Consider the following 21,636-nt stretch of genomic DNA (forward strand, 5'->3'; position numbering starts at 1 on the left):
ATCATTTTGTAGACACCTGTTTTCCTCGCCTACGTCTATGGAATTTCACTCTAATGTCGTGCACACCTGTGTCGTTTGTTTGCTATGTTTCCATGGACGCATGGCAGCGATGTCAAATAAGTACACCAAAGAAACAACATATCCCACAATGCAATTTGGACGCGGAATAGAAGAAAACAACTTCCGGTTGAGTTGACAGTTCATTCGCGTTGTTTTGCTAGCTACATAGCTAGCTATCTAACGACGTTATTTAGAGTGGCTAGCTTGCTAAATTGATGTTATACAGTGGTTCAGTTTTATTTTCAATGTGTTCCTCGTAGATTTAGAGAGCGATATAGTTACACATATTTGACTAATCGTGATAACAGGGAGCTGTCACTCCTATTTAGCTCTCAGGCAGCATGACTTCTCGGCGACCGGACAATTTCGATGGTTTAGGTTACAGGGGTAGGGAGGATCCTGCTTTCAGTGGGGGCTACAGTGGAAGGTCATTTAATAATTCCTCTAGTGTTGACCTACAGAATTGGGTAACAACACCGCCAGATATTCCAGGTAGCAGAAATTTGCATTTTGATGACCGCACGCCCCAATTTGAGGCGGCCCCTGCAGCTGAAGATACTCTGCCCACGGCTCCTCCATCCGGTAGGAGATCGACATCTTGATCATTCACAGCAATGACAACGACACAATATCGTCACTGAGTGTTTCTTAAGTGAAAGCATTCACAAATTTCAGCTAGCTAGCTAGGCTTTCATTTTTAAAAACATTTTAGTCATTTTAGCAGACGCTCTTATCCAGAGCGACTTACAGTTAGTGCATACATTTTCATACTAGCCCCCCGTGGGAATTGAACCCACAACCCTGGCGTTGCAAGCGCCATGCTCTACCAACTGAGCTACACGGGGCCTAGGCTTTCATAGAATAGTAGTCAGTGTCAGAAGAATACATTTTGCTTCTTCGCCTTGAAATCTATGGTGACAATAATTTACCAGTCACACAGATGATATGTGTGCAATATAGGGATTCAATGACATTGAAGTACAAAAACATTGAAGTACAGAGCACAAACTAGGCATATATATATATATATATATATATATTTTTTTTTTTTTTTTTAACTGTTTTATGTATGATGCATTGTTCTTTATTGCATGTACAATTGGGCCGATAGAATCCAACCAAGTCCAGAGAAAGATGGCTGTTGTCAGACAAGACCAAGAGCGAGGGAGGCTAGTGTAGACCAAGGTGCATTTCTCAAGTAGGCAACATGGCCTACTTAAAAATCTGTAGAGTGCAACAGAAATCGAAGTGCCTATGACTCATATTATAAAGTAGCTTTTCTGGTTATTTGTGCCTTTAGGTTAGTTATGGATTTGTGAACATTGATTGACGTCAATTAGGCCTACACTACAGCTAATAACATGTTGTTGACACAGCTCAGGAGGGAGTATATCGTGGGTGACTTTAACGATGGTCATTTCCATGTAAAACGGCCCATGAGCACCAACATATGAAGTTGAGTAGAGAAATCAATGATAAGGATATCTGGTGCGTCTTGGAGGTCTGGAATCTCTCGGTGGTCTGGAATCTCTCGGCGATCTGGAAGGTCCTTAAAGTCTCTTAATCATCAGTTCCCTCACTCTGGTACAATGGTTAAGATGATACCCGATACTCCCCTCTATTCGTACCATCGTTGGTATAACCTGGACAACGATGTGTATGGTTACTTCAGTTGTTAACCTTCCCCCGTCACTAGGGTCTCCGGATCAGCCAGAGTCCCTCTCAATCTATCGACATCGGTCTGTGAAAAGTGTCCTTCAATCAGCCTACCCATAGGGAAGCTCAGAGTTACTGCTGCAAAGACACAAGCACATACACACACAAAAGGCAACAATGCTACCCAATGGCTGAGGTTGGAACACTCCTATAGTGGGAAACATGGATCTAAGTATCTGTCTCCACCACTTTTACCATCATTAAGGTAGCCAACAACACCTGGTACAGGCCCCTCCACATAGGGTCTTTCCAGCTCTTTCTTCTGTAGTCTTTTGCCATCACATAGTCTCCAGGGCACAGAAAATACTCAGATTCTCCTACTCAGTTGGGCAGAGTTATCTTCAGCCATGAAAAGACAATCTTAAGAACATTGTTAGGTTAGGTGAGACACAGTATGCTACTCATGTCCTCTCATTCGTCAAGAGAAGCCTTGAGATTATGAAGCACACCTGCTTCCAGCTTGTTGTAGTCCACTTATTTAATGCCTCCTATCACAAAAACAAAAAAGATTTAACCTAACCCATAACACATTATTACTGTTGCTCAGCTGGTAGAGCACGGCGCTTGTAACGCCAAGGTAGTGGGTTCGATCCCCGGGACCACCCATACACAAAAATGTATGCACGCATGACTGTAAGTCGCTTTGGATAAAAGTGTCTGCTAAATGGCATATTATATTATTATTATCCTTAATACACCTTGCATACTTCCCCACAAAACCATAATCAAACATTAAAACCTCTGTAATCCCAACTTCCCCCTTTGGACACATACATCACATCGTGTTTCATGTGTACAAAAAACAAAACAACAACAATATTGCCTATTAAACCAAAAATAATAACTAAACTGAAAATGACAACCCTTGAGCATATCTTTACTTAACTGTATTCCATAACACTATTCAAGGAATACCTCTCCTTCAGGACTAACTCTCTCACTTCATCCTTGTCCTGTTTAGACTAATTTATATATAGGATTTTTTTTCTCCAAATTATAAACTTCTTCACAATTATCCTTATTTTATCTAACCCCCTAATTCAGCATGCCTCTAGAATTCATAGTGCGGGTGATCAGGTCGCACTATAAAGCCAGGACAGATTTCAGAGGTCATTGAAATCATTCAATGAATTGTTTCATCCAATATTATACTACTCCTAACAACCATCAAGAGTTTTCATAAATGTTGTAAGTCCTTAGTACAGCTTTTTTCAAAATAAATCACACATATTTACTTATCCCTCAGTAAATAAAACCCTAATTACATGTGTATGCCCCTTTAAGATATTTCACTTCCATCCCATCAAAAAAAAAAAAAATAGAAATAAAAATCCTATACAACTAACATTTCATACTAAGTAGTTTGTTTGTGGTTATTTGAACACCATATAGTAAAACAATAAACAAACAAAAATGGGCAGGCCTTATTTATGTTTGTAGCTCCCTATGACAACCTAAAAATAAAACTACTTAATTTTACTAACTAGTTCCACCCTAGCCTACAGACTTTTTTAACCTCCCAATCAAGAAATCCCCATGTTCCTAGAAGAGAAAGTATACATGTCGTTAACATATAATCAACAATCCAAAGATAGTAATTACACACAAAACATCATACATATATCCCCAGTCCTATCTCATCAACAATCATTAACCCCAGCATCAATTTAAAATTGTTCGATACGTCTTGTCCTACCTTACCCCTAACATAATATTATAGGAGACTCCCATCAATCCTTAAAAGAAAACTCCCACTTAGAAGACACTAGATAATAACACATATTATTAAGTTAACTACACCTTCCACCATAAACCTATAACCCCATGTTAGTAATTTAAACGTCGCAAACTGTTGCATTGATGTTTTCTTTTTTTCTCTTAAATACAAACTTATTGTTTCATAATCCAAAACCCATAAAAAGATGTCTACTTAATCCATCAAGTCAACAGCAACAACTACCTCCTAAGGTTCAACGTACTATAAACAAATTATCGTTATCTGAAGTAATAAAACATCATCATAACTCACTGCTGTTTAAACAAACTATATAATGTCATAATAAAATGATCAATTATCAAATATCGTTCCTTATTCAACTATCGAGACATGTTCTTCATTAGTTAATCGTCTCCACAAAGCAATACTACCTAATAACATATTCTCATTCTCCTAAATATAAATAATTACTTCTATTAAACAATCCCATTCAACGTCAAGTCAACCTGTCTCATCACCCAATTAACTTATTTTTTAAACCCTCTACAATATCTATCATACTCTACCGCTAATTTCCCTCATAATGGTACCTCAACAGATGACAAATTATTTTATATTTATAGTAAAAACCAATAAAACATCCAATTCACCAATATGCAAATTCAATTACTATGTTATCCTATCCGACATGGATTGGTAGGACAACATCTTTCCTATAATGTCATCAATGAAACCAGTAATTCACATCAATAACATCAATGTAAAAGATTTGCTTTCTGTCCCCTACTGGATTCGAACCAGGGACCCTCTGCACACATTGACAACATTCACCACCGAAGCACCGTTACCCGTCGCTCCACCAGTGCCACACAAAGCATCTACTTCCAGTTCATAGAGCAAGTGACGTCACCTAACGAAAACCGCACTAGCTCTCACCGCTAACTAGCTAGCAATATCCTGCCGATAATAATAATAATATGCCATTTAGCAGACGCCTTTATCCAAAGCGACCCACAGTCATAATATTCAATCTCCTATGACTTCCTACAAAATACGCGATCCTTGTACACTTAACGTAACCCATAATATCCCTTATAGCGCTCTCACGTTTCAGCAAGCCCCAATGTCCAACATCCACAGACAAAAATGGAAATTCTTCCATTTTTCCTAACAGACCTAATAAACCACTTTCAAACAGCGTTCTGCATTTACCTCTATCATAGGGTTTAAAAACGAACTTAACAACATTAACCAACCTAAATTGCCGTAGTAACGTCATGTTTGGTTCAGTTGATCTATTACCATATAAGACATTCACTTCTCCATGCGTCGTAAACTATATCCTATATCTCCTGTAATCAACTAAAATCATAGCCACGCAATTAAACCATCACCCCGCCATTACAGAATGAATTAACTATCCTTTCTAAGTAAGCAACAAGTAACACCAAACACTTGCTGTAGTTTACCATCATATATTGAAATCATCCATTTATCACAATCCAATTTATTTATAGACATATTCCACCATTGTCACTCGTTTAATCTAGCAAAACCTCATTCAATGACTAAAAAGTATTACCACGTAGTCTCCGTTAACATTTTAGTCATTTAGCAGATGCTCTTATTCCAAGCGACTCACAATTAGTGGGCTCATACATTATTATACTTATACTAGCCCCCCTTGGGAATCGAACACCCAACCCTGGCTTTGCAAGCACCGTGCTCTACCAACTGAGCTACAGAGGACCACAGATGAGCGTATAGTGCCTTTTTCTGATAATGTTATAATTGTAGCCTATTGCATTACTTTAGTTTAAAATATAAGTTTGTTTATTCAACAAATCTAAAACCCACTATAGCATAATAGCCAAAGCTTCTTGCATCCCCTAATTCACGTAACGAAAATACATTATCATTCTAGAATTCAACTATTCGCATCCATTACTGATGTCACGCAAACCATAGAATAAAGTAATAACAATTAGAATTTTGTCAAATAAATGTTTTCCATCCAACTATTCAAACTTTCTTTAAATAACTCTTTCAGCTCGATACAGTCAAACAAGTATGACTCTCTTTTAACCGGAAACTAATTCATGGCATTAGTAAAATCTATTCACATCCCAACAATAACTAATAATCCTGACTGTTCCTTCAATCTAAACAACCCACAACTATAGCTAAACTATACTTAGAAAACCTAGACTCTGTTCAGCGATGCAGAATCTATGCTTTATCGAAATGACAAGTTAATCCTCCTTTATTCCAATGATAATGGTCAGTAGTTTTAGTATCTGGCACATACCACACTTTATCAGAAAATAGCTTTGAAGGACACAGATCTCACACGCTCAACGTAATCAACTTAGCAGTCAACAAGTCAAACCCCACATTCATTGATTTGGAAACAGATCTAACGACCTAACCAAATGAATTATATATCTGCTTCTGAAATAATAGATAGTTTATTACAATGCTTAATTCTACCACATGTCCTATGTACTCTCTCCCATTTCCACGTACATCTACGTGTTTGGGCAAGTCAACATCTATAATTTTATCCAATCCCTCGTATTAAATCACACTCACATAAAATTCATTATATTCCAATATATTCATATCTACCAAACCATTCATGTTTCTAATTATTCTTTATTGCCACAAATCAGTTAATCACCATCTAGTCTCAGCGGAACAAACAACAAATTACCCAAATCCTTTCCCTCAGTCATAGAATCCTCCTAGAATCATATATGCTGGTCACTATTCCCTGATCTTACAAAATTCTATGACAGGCATTGTTGTACGAAACTCCAAGATATAATTTACAAGAAAAGCGTATTATTTCTATGTATATATTATTATCAAACACACCTCTATATCTCATCATTCAAACTTCAGAGTGTGACTAATTTACATCATTATACCACTCTTATTCCATATTTATACAATGTTGTTCTTAAACGCCCTTAATTACTTTGTATAACCTACAGGAATATTTTATTCTATCAAAGGGCCCAAATTTGGAATGTTAACCCTATCCTAGTTATTATTTTACTGTAGTCAGTTTATCAGAATACTGCATCACCTCTAAAGTTTCTAAATATAATGTCAGAAACATACCCTAACAGATTTATCAAAATACAATGCATAGACGTCATATGACCACACCGGTACACGTGACCTGTTCCTCCAACAGGATTTATTCTACCCCTCCTGGTAACGTGAATTTTCTACACTCAGTTGGTCAATGAATATCCACGCACCATTTATTCTTCTCTTTCCTAATGTGAGATTGGGCACACCCTTTCTCCATCAGACAGAAGCTTCAAACAACCTCAAATATATTTCCTTTCCTTACAGAAAGGCTATTTACTTGCAGGATTTCTTATTATTCTCACTCACACAGATGAGCAGCCACTTGTGCCCAAAATGAATCAGACAGTTGAAGGACTCACAGCCACCAAAGCAAACCACTCACTCATATGAGATGAGCAGACCTACTCTATTTTAACACTTTATCAAAATTTTGAAGCCCTTGTAGCTATTTAACCCGTTCACCTACTCAGGATGACCGGTGTTACTCCAATTTATGGTGTCACCTACGCCGGATGACCTAACTTTTTTACCTGATCGACCCTACCTAATTTTGGCATCACCACAACACAGGATGATGCCCTACCTACCCGAGCAGACCTCTTAACAATGAATTCGTCATTAGAGCGGTAACCGTAGGTAGCCACCTGCCCGTTCAGACCCCTGGAGTGCTAATTTTAGCTCTCCAAAGCGGTATCCACAGGATTTGTATTTATTTAGCCCAGGTGTTACACTTTCTCTACACACCTGGACTTCTACTACGCTTTCCTAAGCGACCTGTAAATTCTGCCCTATTTTTTCTGTTACACTTTCTCAACACAGAAAAAGGAGCGGTATTACACAGGATTTCTGCCTACCTAAGCAGTCCTCAAGACGATTCACTTCCACGACACATCTAAAGCGGTATCTGTAGGTCCCAAATTTAGCTAGCCACCTGCCCGTGTCGAAATGACCCAGACAAAGCGATCAGCAAGATGAATCTAATGAATCAAATGAATCAAATCAATTGAACAGACGGTTCAGACAAACAACAGCGACATGTATTCTTAAATTCAAAAGCCCCTAGTCTCTAATTTTCTGGTTCTTAAATTTGGAGAGACCTACTTTGGTATTTCTGCTGCTGATACCGTGCCCCGGATCGGACCACACAAACGTTATAAGTAAGAACTTGGCTTACCTTTTTAAAAGCGGCCGCTTTTGTTTGTATGGTCCGTCCAAGCCGTTTCATAACTGCAGATGTACACTGTCTCTGGCCCCTATTTGTCAACTCCTGGCAAAGGCTCGCCAATTATGTCATGGAAATATTTGACTAATAGATAATCAACTCAAAAATATCTCTCAAGACACCGGAGCTTGTGAATTCAAGAATTTAGACTTTATTGCATAACAAAGCCTGAGCTTGCTCCATGGAACAACAACTGCTTGTCCTGAACCGGAGTGCTCCTTTTTAGACAGTCACACTGATACATTTTACATTTTTACATTTTAGTCATTTAGCAGACGCTCTTATCCAGAGCGACTTACAGTTAGTGAATACATATATATATACAGTGGGGAAAAAAAGTATTTAGTCAGCCACCAATTGTGCAAGTTCTCCCACTTAAAAAGATGAGAGAGGCCTGTAATTTTCATCATAGGTACATGTCAACTATGACAGACAAAATGAGAAAAGAAATTCCAGAAAATCACATTGTAGGATTTTTTATGAATTTATTTGCAAATTATGGTGGAAAATAACTATTTGGTCAATAACAAAAGTTTCTCAATACTTTGTTATATACCCCTTGTTGGCAATGACACAGGTCAAACGTTTTCTGTAAGTCTTCACAAGGTTTTCACACACTGTTTCTGGTATTTTGGTCCATTCCTCCATGCAGATCTCCTCTAGAGCAGTGATGTTTTGGGGCTGTCGCTGGGCAACACGGACTTTCAACTCCCTCCAAAGATTTTCTATGGGGTTGAGATCTGGAGACTGGCTAGGCCACTCCAGGACCTTGAAATGCTTCTTACGAAGCCACTCCTTCGTTGCCCGGGAGGTGTGTTTGGGATCATTGTCATGCTAAAAGACCCAGCCACGTTTCATCTTCAATGCCCTTGCTGATGGAAGGAGGTTTTCACTCAAAATCTCATGATACATGGCCCCATTCATTCTTTCCTTTACACGGATCAGTCGTCCTGGTCCCTTTGCAGAAAAACAGCCCCAAAGCATGATGTTTCCACCCCCATGCTTCACAGTAGGTATGGTGTTCTTTGGATGCAACTCAGCATTCTTTGTCCTCCAAACACGACGAGATGAGTTTTTACCAAAAAGTTATATTTTGGTTTCATCTGACCATATGACATTCTCCCAATCCTCTTCTGGATCATCCAAATGCACTCTAGCAAACTTCAGACGGGCCTGGACATGTACTGGCTTAAGCAGGGGGACACGTCTTGCACTGCAGGATTTGAGTCCCTGGCGGCGTAGTGTGTTACTGATGGTAGACTTTGTTACTTTGGTCCCAACTCTCTGCAGGTCATTCACTAGGTCCCCCCGTGTGGTTCTGGGATTTTTGCTCACCGTTCTTGTGATCATTTTGACCCCACGGGGTGAGATCTTGCGTGGAGCCCCAGATCGAGGGAGATTATCAGTGGTCTTGTATGTCTTCCATTTCCTAATAATTGCTCCCACAGTTGATTTCTTCAAACCAAGCTGCTTACCTATTGCATATTCAGTCTTCCCAGCCTGGTGCAGGTCTACAATTTTGTTTCTGGTGTCCTTTGATAGCTCTTTGGTCTTGGCCATAGTGGAGTTTGGAGTGTGACTGTTTGAGGTTGTGGACAGGTGTCTTTTATACTGATAACAAGTTCAAACAGGTGCCATTAATACAGGTAACGAGTGGAGGACAGAGGAGCCTCTTAAAGAAGAAGTTACAGGTCTGTGAGAGCCAGAAATCTTGCTTGTTTGTAGGTGACCAAATACTTATTTTCCACCATAATTTGCAAATAAATTCATTAAAAATCCTACAATGTGATTTTCTGGATTTTTTTTCCTCAATTTGTCTGTCATAGTTGACGTGTACCTATGATGAAAATGACAGGCCTCTCTCATCTTTTTAAGTGGGAGAACTTGCACAATTGGTGGCTGACTAAATACTTTTTTTCCCCACTGTATATATATATTTTTTTATACTGGCCCCCCGTGGGAAACGAACCCACAACCCTGGCGTTGCAAACGCCATGCTCTATCAACTGAGCTACATCCCTGCCGGCCATTCCCTCCCCTACCCTGGACGACGCTGGGCCAATTGTGCGCCGCCCATGAGTCTCCCGGTCGCGGCCGGCTGCGACAGAGCCTGGATTCGAACCAGGATCTAGTGGCACAGTTAGCACTGCGATGCAGTGCCTTAGACCAGTGCCTTAGACCACTGCGCCACTGCGATACAACTGATGGTTACACCTCCCTATGTGAATCAATAGCATCTTTCAGTATCACATGTTGGCTGCTCACGAGGGCTACTTGCGCTCTCTAAGTGGGGCCACTGTGTCTTATTAGTGGCATGACTCAAAAACGTATGCACATACGTACGGTAAAGAACAATCACACTCTGTATTGACTATATTCACTATCTAGGCATGCATCTGGAGTACAAAGTATCATTCATATTCATTCTGTTTCACCATTATCATTTTATAACACACTATAAACCATATCCATTCATCCTTAAACATGATTTATACATGTCATCCATAACCCATTCTCAACCACATACAATTAAACATTCATCATTTATCATCCTCCCCGGCCCCTGAGATTATGTGCATGTGGCCATGTGTCAGGTCATAAGCATAAAGAAATGATAACACTAGTTCCATTGTTACTCCAATCTCCACACAGCCACCACGTCATTGACATTCCCAGACCAGCTGCAGGGAGTTTTATGAAAAACACATAAATGTCTCTGCTCTGTACAACCTTCAACTGGTTCTCAATCCATAAACATTTTAAGGCATATAGGTGTTTAATTCTACAACATATGTACTTATTACTAATATTATTATTTTACCTTTGACCTCTCCCTACATTTGCCTTAATGATACATAAAATAATACCATAAAGTTCATAGGAGCATGTCAAATTGGGTGTCTATATTTGAGAGAAAATTAAGGCATATACATTTTTCAACCATTTTCCATCCTAAAAATTAGGAATAAGCAAAGGCTTTAATTTCTTGTCAAACAGCTGGAAAAGGGGTCTTAGAAAACATCTACCAGAAATAGTATTAAAATGTATTAGAAATGCGTAAAAACACTAATGTTGAAGTAAAGACCCCTGCCAACTAATATCAACACTTACAGTTGAAGTCGGAAGTTTACAAACACCTTAGCCAAATACATTTAAGCTCAGTTTTTCACAATTCCTGACATTTAATCCTAGTAAAATTCCCTGTCTTAGGTCAGTTAAGATCACCACTTTATTTTAAGAATGTGAAATGTCAGAATAATAGTAGAGAGAATGATTTATCTCAGCTTTTATTTCTTTCATCACATTCCCAGTGGGTCAGAAGTTTACATACACTCAATTAGTATTTGGTAGCATTGCCTTTAAATTGTTTAACTTGGGTCAAACGTTTCGGGTAGCCTTCCACAAGCTTCCCACAATAAGTTGGGTGAATTTTGGCCCATTCCTCCTGACAGAGCTGGTGTAACTGTGTCAGGTTTGTAGGCCTCCTTGCTCGCACACAATTTTTCAGTTCTGGCCACAAGTTTTCAATAGGATTGAAGTCAAGGCTTTGTGATTGCCACTCCAATACCTTGACTTTGTTGTGCTTAAGCCATTTTGGAAGTATGCTTGGGGTCATTGTCCATTTGGAAGACCCATTTGCGACCAAGCTTTAACTTCCTGACTGATGTCTTGAGATGTTGCTTCAATATATCCACATAATTTTCCTTCCTCATGATGCCATCTATTTTGTGAAGTGCACCAGTCCCTCCTGCAGCAAAGCACCCTCACAGCATGATGCTGCCACCCCTGTGCTTCACGGTTGGGATGGTGTTCTTCGGCTAGCAAACTACCGCCTTTTTCCTCCAAACATAACGATGGTCATTATGGCCAAACAGTTCTCCAAAAAGTACGATCTTTGTCCCCATGTGCAGTTGCAAACTGTAGTCTGGCTTTTTTATGGCGGTTTTGGAGCAGTGGCTTCTTCCTTGCTGAGCGGCCTTTCAGGTTATGTCGATATAGGACTCGTTTTACTGTGGATATAGATACCTGTTTCCTCCAGCATCTTCACAAGGTCCTTTGCTGTTGTTCTGGGATTGATTTGCACTTTTCGCACCAAAGTACGTTCATCTCTAGGAGACAGAACACGTCTCCTTCCTGAGTGGTATGACGGCTGCGTGGTCCCATGGTGTTTATACTTGCATACTATTGTTTGTACAGATGAACGTGGTACCTTCAGGCATTTGGAAATTGCTCACAAGGATGAACCAGACTTGTGGAGGTCTACCATTTTTTTTCTGAGGTCTTGGCTGATTTCTTTTGATTTTCTCATGATGTCAAGCAAAGAGGCACTGAATTTGAAGGTAGGCCTTGAAATACATCCACAGGTACACCTCCAATTGACTCAAATGATTTCAATTAGCCTATCAGAAGCTTCTAAAGCCATGACATCATTTTCTGGAATTTTCCAAGCTGTTTAAAGGCACAGTCAACTTAGTGTATGTAAACTTCTAACCCACTGGAATTGTGATATAGTTAATTATAAGTGAAATAATCTTCTGTAAACAATTGTTGGAAAAATTACTTGTCATGCACAAAATAGATGTCCTAACCGACTTGCCAAAACTATAGTTTGTTAACAAGAAATTTGTGGAGTAGTTGAAAAACAAGTTTTAATGACTCCAACCTAAGTGTATGTAAACTTCCGACTTCAATTGTATATTTACTTTAGGAAACATTGCCTTGTGCCTTGACATTCCGTTACCCAAAACCCACATATCTATAAGATTTCTCATGAAAGTTCACAGAAGTAACAAGTAAAGGTAGATCTTTCAATTAGTTATAGTGTTTTTACTGATGTCAATTTCGGTAACAGAATTTCAGAAAAATCGGTAATGGAATTTCTACAATTGAATTGGTTACAATGGGAAATCATAGTAGTCACAAACCACAGTTGGTTCACTGCTACGGTCTTCCCTTCCACTGGCATACTGTTATGTTCAGCTGATAATGGTTTTATTTTTCTGTCGTCTAGTGGTCAAAGCTATAGTGTACAAAGTCTGGACAGCCCCTCCCTCTCTCTATCTCTTTCTCTCCGATTATTGTCACCTCTCCCGGCTCTTAATGAGACCTATCCATGAGCCCCCTCTCTTTCCATTTACTGTAACCAGCATCCTCACCCACTGAGCATCGAACGACACCGGACTTCCATGGACGTTGAAAAGTACTTGAAATGTGGTCAGTCCTCCTTGTCCAGCCTTGATTTCAACGTCCACAGACGTCTGGACCAGCTTTAATTTGGCTCAAACATAGACGTCCAAGATTGGTTCAGATTTGGTCCGATCCGTAAAGACATCTACAGTGAGGGAAAAAAGTATTTGATCCCCTGCTGATTCTGTACGTTTGCCCACTGACAAAGAAATTATCAATCTATCATTTTTAATGGTAGTTTTATTTGAACAGTGAGAGACAGAATAACAACAACAAAATCCAGAAAAACACATGGCAAAAATGTTATAAATTGATTTGCATTTTAATGAGGGAAATAAGTATTTGACCCCCTCTCAATCAGAAAGATTTCTGGCTCCCAGGTGTCTTTTATACAGGTAACGAGCTGAGACTAGGAGCACACTCTTAAAGGGAGTGCTCCTAATCTCAGCTTGTTACCTGTATAAAAGACACCTATCCACAGAAGCAATCAATTAATCAATCATATTCCAAACTCTCCACCATGGCCAAGACCAAAGAGCTCTCCAAGGATGTCAGGGACAAGATTGTAGACCTACACAAGGTTGGAATGGGCTACAAGACCATCGCCAAGCAGCTTGGTGAGAAGGTGACAACTGTTGGTGCGATTATTCGCAAATGGAAGAAACACAAAATAACTGTCAATCTCCCTCTGCCTGGGGCTCCATGCAAGATCTCACCTCGTGGAGTTGCAATGATCATGAGAACGGTGAGGAATCAGCCCAGAACTACACGGGTGGATCTTGTCAATGATCTCAAGGCAGCTGGGACCATAGTCACCAAGAAAACAATTGGTAACACACTACGCCATGAAGAACTGAAATCCTGCAGCGCCCGCAAGGTCCCCCTGCTCAAGAAAGCACGTATACAGGGCCGTCTGAAGTTTGCCAATGAACATCTGAATGATTCAGAGGAAAACTGGGTGAAAGTGTTATGGTCAGATGAGACCAAAATCGAGCTCTTTGGCATCAACTCAACTCGTCGTGTTTGGAGGAGGAGGAATGCTGCCTATGACCCCAAGAACACCATCCCCACCATCAAACATGGAGGTGGAAACATTATGCTTTGGGGGTGTTTTTCTGCTAAGGGGACAGGACAACTTCACCGCATCAAAGGGACGATGGACGGGGCCATGTACCGTCAAATCTTGGGTGAGAACCTCCTTCCCTCAGCCAGGGCATTGAAAATTACAATGACATTGTCAGCATGACAATGACCCAAAACACACGGCCAAGGCAACAAAGGAGTGGCTCAAGAAGAAGCACATTAAGGTCCTGGAGTGGCCTAGCCAGTCTCCAGACCTTAATCCCATAGACAATATGTGGAGGGAGCTGAAGGTTCGAGTTGCCAAACAACAGCCTCGAAACCTTAATGACTTGGAGAAGATCTGCAAAGAGGAGTGGAACAAAATCCCTCCTGAGATGTGTGCAAACCTGGTGGCCAACTTCAAGAAATGTCTGACCTCTGTGATTGCCAACAAGGGTTTTGCCACCAAGTACTAAGTAATGTTTTGCAGAGGGGTCAAATACGTATTTCCCTCATTAAAATGTAAATCAATTTATAACATTTTTTACATGTGTTTTTCTGGATTTTGTTGTTGTTACTCTGTCTCTCACTGTTCAAATAAACCTACCATTGAAATTATAGACTGATCATGTCTTTGTCAGTGGGCAAACGTACAAAATCAGCAGGGGATCAAATACTTTTTTCCCTCACTGTATGTTTCACAAGTTTGGACAGCACAGTACAGTTCATATCCATCATTCATTGAAGTTGATGGTTCATTTATAACAAAACCTTTCGAAATTGCCAATAATTTCAATAAACTATTTCACTAGTAAAGTGGAAAAACTCAAGTGAAATGACAACATTGATCAGTGAACCATTATAATTTTGTATAAAATATCTAATAATGAAAGAGAAGGATTGTCTCTTTAGAATTTGGTAAAGTTTGTGTGGGAGAGGTGGAAAAACTATTGTTATCCCTTACAAAAAAAGATTGCAGTATAACTGCAGTACAATGCAGTACAACTGCAGTTAAAGTGCAGTCTAACTGCAGTATGCTGCAAATACTGCATCCAAAATAACACTTTCTTTTTTACTTCAGTAATTTTGCAGTGTAACTGCAGTTCAAATGCTGTACACTGCAGTTATTCTGCAATTACTGCGTCCAAAATACTACAGTCGACTGCAGTTACTGCACTTTTACTGCAGTTTAAAAACGGCAATCTTTTTTTGTAAGGGTATTTATCAATAATGATAAGCCACCAGTTATTCACAACCTTGATGGGAAACTATTGTGAATGGTAGCAGACTGTATTGCCACCATACACACAGAGTGTGTGTGTGTCCACAGACGTGGAAGGAAGCTAAAGTAATTGCACTGCCTAATTATTAAAAATTGTAAAGCACCCTTTGCTGGCTGTAACAGCCGCCCAATCAATTTGCTGCCTGTTCTTAGTAAACTGATGGAGAGAATTGTGTTTGGCCAAATACAATGCTATTTTTCAGAGAAAAAGTTAACTGCTGACTTTCAGCATGCATATAGAGAAGGGCACTCAACTTGTACTGCACTAACCCAGATGACAGATGATTGGTTAAAATAAATGGATAATAAGATGATCGTGGAAGCTGTATTGTTAGATTTCAGTGCAAACTTTGATGTTATTGATCATAAATTGTTTTTGAAGAAACTCACTTGCTATGGCTTTACATCACCTGCCATCACATGGTTGGATAGTTATTTATCCAATATAATCCAGAGAATGTTCTTCAATGACAGCTTCTCTAAGATCCGATATGTCATAGCTGACACCCCATTCTTTCTGCAGACAGATTTTATTCTTCATTCAGAGTGGATATTTAACAGAGTTTCGGGAAAATGTGGGGGGAAACTGTTGTGAAAAATCTTCCTTATCATTAAAAATTAATGCACTTTCAGAGTTTTGTAGAATGAAGATAGACTTTATTACACAAGCAATAAAGCAGAGCTGGTCTGTAGAGCAACTGCTTTCCAGCTCCCAGCTCTCCTCCTTTATACAGTTTCATCTTTACTGATAATCCACGCCTTCCAGCTTAATCCCTCCCTGTTCAGTTCACTCCACCATTGTTTCCCAATTTTGACCGTTCCGCCCAATTTCTGTCTAACTCCTCCTCTTGAGTCACGTTGTTTGTTTTTAATGGTGGCGTAATCTTACTTCTCCTCCTCTTATTACTCAGTTCTTGGAAACAATAGTGGTGTGACCAAACCCCATTTAGTAGAAATGGCTCTGTTTTAACCCTTTAACTGGTTCTTAATCCATAGGCATATAGGCGTTTCATTCTACAACATGCATAATTCATATAATTGGTTTGTTATGTTGTCTGCCCTTAAGTGAGACAGAGTAGTTAACAAAAAATCTCCAATAAAACCGAGGGAGATTTTACCGAAATTCTGTTACCAAATTTTGCATCTGCACAGTTTTTCAAGTAAATGTGTTTTTGAAAAAATGTTCAGTGTTAATGGTTTGATTTCCTTTACTGTGGAATTGCCCACATCTGACTAATACGTGTGCCAGATAGTCTATTTGTTTGTAAACCACCAACACAATTTGAATAGTCTGCTTCTACGCTACTCAATCTGTGACGCTCAAAATAGTTAAAATAAACGATGATTTATTGAGTCACTTGAGTGACTATGACTTATTAAAATATCGCAACAGATAAGGTTTGCGATGAAATGTTGCTTTTTGGATATTCACATGTATTTGTTCTTTCTCTTTCAGAGCAGTTGAACAGATTTGCTGGATTTGGTATCGGGCTTGCAAGGTAATTCAGTGTTAGGCCTATCTACGGTGGTAGTTCACCGGTAATGTCAAGAGATGACTATAATCGAACTTCAATTCAAAAGAAAAGTAAACGTTTACATTAAACAAATATTTACGTCATTGAACATTCTATATACAGCAGAAGTGTTTGAGAAAAGGAAAATAGTAGGCCTATATTCATTTATTCACACCATGTCTTCTTCCAGTCTCTTTACTGAAAATGTCCTGGCTCACCCTTGCATTGTGTTTCGTCGTCAGTGCCAGGTAAGCATATGTTCAGGTCTGCCATGCAGTAAATGCCACAATCCACATGTTCAGATACTGTATGTGTTCCACCTGTAGGATTTGGTGTAATATCAAGACTCATAATTTTCTACAATACAATATATCAATCTTCCTGGGTGTATCACAGTTGTCCATTAGAATGCTACATAAGGTTTAACCTCCAGTGCGCTTGAAGTAAGTATTAATGAAGTAAGTTGAAATAAGTAGTAATAATAAAAGAAATAAATGATTCCTAATTCTGTTTGTTTGTGGCTTCCAGGTCAATTATCATGCCAGGTGCTACCATCTGTCCCCATTGACTGCTGTCAGTGTGATGTATAATGTTACCAAGAGTCAGGTAATAAATGCTTTTCATGAACCCAAAACCCAACATTCACAATTAGGCCTAACATACAATATGTTGTTCAAAAGCTATTGAAAATGTGAATTTGGCGCTAGCATTTTGTTTTAATGCTGGTATATTGTTGTGAATTCTCTGCTCGCAGGGTCCAAAGGCCTTATGGAAAGGAATGGGCAGCACCTTTGTTGTACAAGGAGTCACATTGGGCACAGAAGGCATCATTAGTGAATGCACTCCACTACCACGGTATGGATGATATTTTAGACAAGAAACCTAGCTAACAGGTTGCAAGAAACCTAGCTAACGGGTTTGAATAGATATTGCCCTTAGTCTTCGCCTGATCGCCCACCATATCCTATTCCTTATGGATTAGCTTTGACAAATATATATTTGTTTTATTGCTGTTTATAAAAATCAAGCACAACATCCACTGCGAGTCATTTTAGATGCCGTTAAGTGTCAAACTTCCATTCACAATGTAATGTAGCCTCTACCAGAGCATGCTGAAGTGGGCGATTCTACTCAGAGGGGCCATATCTATCAGCTTCAAGGGTTCCAGTGAGATGGGCAGGACATCCCAGTACCAGAATCAAAGACCACTAAGAATTTTAAATGAATACATAAAACGAAACTATAGCGCATACTTCAACAATAACTGTTCAAACAACACAAAAACTAGTATAAACCAGCCTTTTTAAATTCTTAAAAATCACAAACATGTTGAATCTCCTTATTTGAACATATGAAATAAACTAATATGAACTGTTGGTTACCTGGTACCGTGGATAGAGGTCTGACTGTGTTTGTTTGTTCTTAGGGAACTCTCCCACAAATGGAACCCAAAGCAAGTTATTGGGCATTTGGTTCTGAAAGGGTAATAACATTTATTTTCTTTCATTTATAATGGATGGTTTTCATACTGTAAAAAGTAGTGACAAAGTATCTGTATGGTTAAAGTGATGATCAAATTGCTTAACTATTGAGTGCATATGGATATATTTATCAAAACTGTGCAGTGGAATTGAGAAGGGACTTTACACTTAGTAAATGCTGTTATCAGATGGTGTTGATTATATCTTTATTCCAGTAGATTGCTTTGATCTTATGAACAGTCATTGCGTATCTCTCTCCTTATTACAGTTTGACCTATGTGGTTGCCATGCCATTTTACTCAGCTAGTCTCATTGAAACTGTGCAGGTCAGTGTGTCCATACTTATATGAATGATGATCCCTTTGTCGTATGTTGTATTTTGGCCACCCTTATCTTGTCTGTTGGTATCGCTACTATAACTCCCCTTCACTTTCTAACTGACTTTGGGTGAGTTTCCCTAAAAAATAAAGATCATCTTGAACGTGAAGACAGTGGTGTAAAAATACCTTCAAGTACTACTTATGTCGTTTTTTGTGGTATCTATACTTTACTATTTATATTTTTGACAACTTTTACTTCACTACATTACTAAAGAACATAATGTACTTTTAACTCCATATATTTTCCCTTACACCCAAAAGTACTCGTTAAATGTTGGATGCTTAGCAGGAGAGGAAAATGGTCAAAGTCATGCACTTATCAAGAGAACACGTGGTCATCCCTGCTGCCTCTGATCTGGCAGACTCACTAAACACAAATGCATTGTTTGTAAATGATGTCTGAGTGTGCCCCTGTCTATCAGTATATTTTAAAAACAAGAAAGTGGTGCCATCTGCCTTGCTTAATATAAGGAATTTGAAATGATTTATACTTTTACTTTTGATACTTAAGTATATTTTAGCTCTTACATTTACTTTTGATACTTAAGTATATTTAGAACCAAATACTTTTAGACTTTTACTCAATTAGTATTTTACTGGGTGACTTTTACTTGAGTAACTTTCTATTAAGGTATCAATACTTTTACTCAAGTATGACAATTGGGTACTTTTTCCACCACTGTGTGAAGATCATTGTTCGTCCATTGCCTACCAAAAATAAATATGATGTTTATGTTTTTGGGAAACTCAACCTTTATCAGTATCAAAGATTCAGTACATTTTACAATTCCTTCGCAGATATGGTCATTCCAATCCAAACACACAAGCAAAGATAATTTCAGGCCATTCTTAACTATTCTGCAATATCATACCAATGCTGTCCCTTGTCGTGTATCCCCAGAGTGAGATCATCCGGGACAACCCTGGCATCCTGGATTGTGTGAAGGAGGGTGTGGGCCGGGTCATGGGCATGGGCATCCCCCACAGCAAGCGCCTGCTGCCCCTATGGGGCCTCATGCTTCCCACCGTGCTCCACGGGGTCCTCCACTATGTGGTGAGCTCCACCGTGCAGAAGCTAGTGCTCTTCCTCCTGCGCCGGAGAAGCCCGGCCAAACAGCCCGTGGACGGCTCAGAGACAGTCCAGACCATGCTGGACGCCTACTTCCCTGAACTCATGGCTAGTTTTGTGGCCAGTCTGTGTGCCGACGTCCTCCTCTATCCGCTGGAGACGGTGATGCACAGGCTCCACATCCAGGGCACGCGCACCATCATCGACAACACGGACCTGGGCTTTGAGGTCCTGCCCATCAACACGCAGTATGAGGGTATCAGGGACTGTGTGAATGTGATCCGCCGAGAGGAGGGAGCGCTGGGATTCTACAAGGGCTTCGGATCCATCGTGGTGCAGTACTCGCTACACGCCGCCGTGCTGCAGATCACCAAGGTGATCTATTCCACCTTGCTGCAAAACACTTAAAGAAAAACAATGCAATATATTTCTAAATGTTTTTTGGGCTGGTGGTTCCCCCCTTAGAAGTCAGGGTTGGGCTCATTCCAGAAAATGTTGTCCCGAAAATACCAAAAAATGTCTTGTTTTTTTCTGTCCAGAAGCACGTTGCAGGTGTTTGCCGAGAGAGGTGTTCCTCACGTAATTTTCACCACTCCCACTGTGTCATAAAGTACTAAATAATATGTTCTATAATAGATGGCATCAACAAATATCCCCAATAGTCATAGAAGGAAATATACACTTAACTTCCATCTGTCAAACTAACTCATCCTGGCATAATGTATGTGAAGTATTAGTCAGTAGTCTTCTCTGCAAATCATGTTGACAAGCTTTCTCAGTGCTTCTCTACTTTGTATGAATGTGGTGATTTGTTGCTTTTGGGTTTGTGTTAGCACTAGCAGAGGAAGGATTGAGCCAGAAATGTATGTACAGAATGTCTTTAAATTATTATTGCTTTAGGAGTGATAATGTGTGTGTAGGTATGTATCAAGTTGTTCACATTTACATGTACATTGCAAATACATGTGAGTACATTGCAAATTAACAGTACATTTAGGAACAATTTAAAGGTATTTAGTACGAGACTAGGAACATGAGCAGAAAAAGTATAATTTATGCAGATGGATGATTGAGTTCAGGGAGTTTAAGTGATTGAACTGCCTCTTGTAAATGTTTAAGGACTTTATGGAGCTCAGAGTAGGGAAATCTATAAGATAATATCTTCATCGTTTGAGAACCTTGCTGAAAATAAATGTCTGACTTATTCTCCGTATGCATTTCTGTAATTTGAACAATGAGTTTGGTTTGAGTGTGTCAAGAACTGCAACACTGCTGGTTTTTCACACGCAACAGTTTCCTGTGTGTCTCAAGAATGGTCCACCACCTTGACACAACTGTGGGAAGAATTGGAGTCAACATGGGCCAGCATCCCTGTGGAATGCTTTCGACACCTTGTAGAGTCCATGTCCTGATGAATTGAGGCTGTTCTGAACCCAAAAGCGGGAGCAACTCAATATTGGGAAGGTGTTCCTAAGGTTATGTACACTCAGTGTATATTTAAATATGTCTCTGATTTACCTGTACTGGACCTCAGTAAAGGGTTTTTAATTACTATATAAAACGTTCCATCCACCAACACTTGTCTCGTCTACCAGCCAGCTCTACACACAAGTAGATCTATTATATCCCCAATAAAAAGCTTTTTGGAAATCAACAAATCATAGTGGAATTCATAGCTATGCAAAAAGTACAGTGCCTTGAAAAAGTATTCATCCCCCTTGGCGTTTTTCCTATTTTGTTGCATTACAACCTGTAATTTAAATTGATTTTAATTTGGATTTCATGTAATGGACATACACAAAATAGTCCAAATTGGTGAAGTGAAATGCAAAAAATAACTTATT

At 39.3% G+C, this 21,636-nt stretch overlaps 1 protein-coding gene across 1 annotated transcript; it reads left to right on the forward strand.

The window, feature by feature from the left end:
- The first annotated feature begins 145 nt into the window (after window positions 1-145).
- On the forward strand, window positions 146-20,998 carry LOC311128494 (mitochondrial outer membrane protein SLC25A46). Its single transcript, XM_084160668.1, has 8 exons — window positions 146-642; window positions 16,805-16,847; window positions 17,053-17,110; window positions 17,391-17,468; window positions 17,617-17,717; window positions 18,289-18,345; window positions 18,612-18,669; window positions 19,625-20,998. The coding sequence occupies exons 1-8, from the start codon at window positions 402-404 to the stop codon at window positions 20,198-20,200; spliced, it is 1,212 nt and encodes a 403-aa protein (XP_084016794.1). The 5' UTR covers window positions 146-401; the 3' UTR covers window positions 20,201-20,998.
- Window positions 20,999-21,636: the final 638 nt, after the last annotated feature.

The sequence above is a fragment of the Coregonus lavaretus genome, assembly GCF_964263955.1.
Source record: "Coregonus lavaretus genome assembly, chromosome: 4".
Taxonomy (NCBI): Eukaryota; Metazoa; Chordata; class Actinopteri; order Salmoniformes; family Salmonidae; genus Coregonus; species Coregonus lavaretus.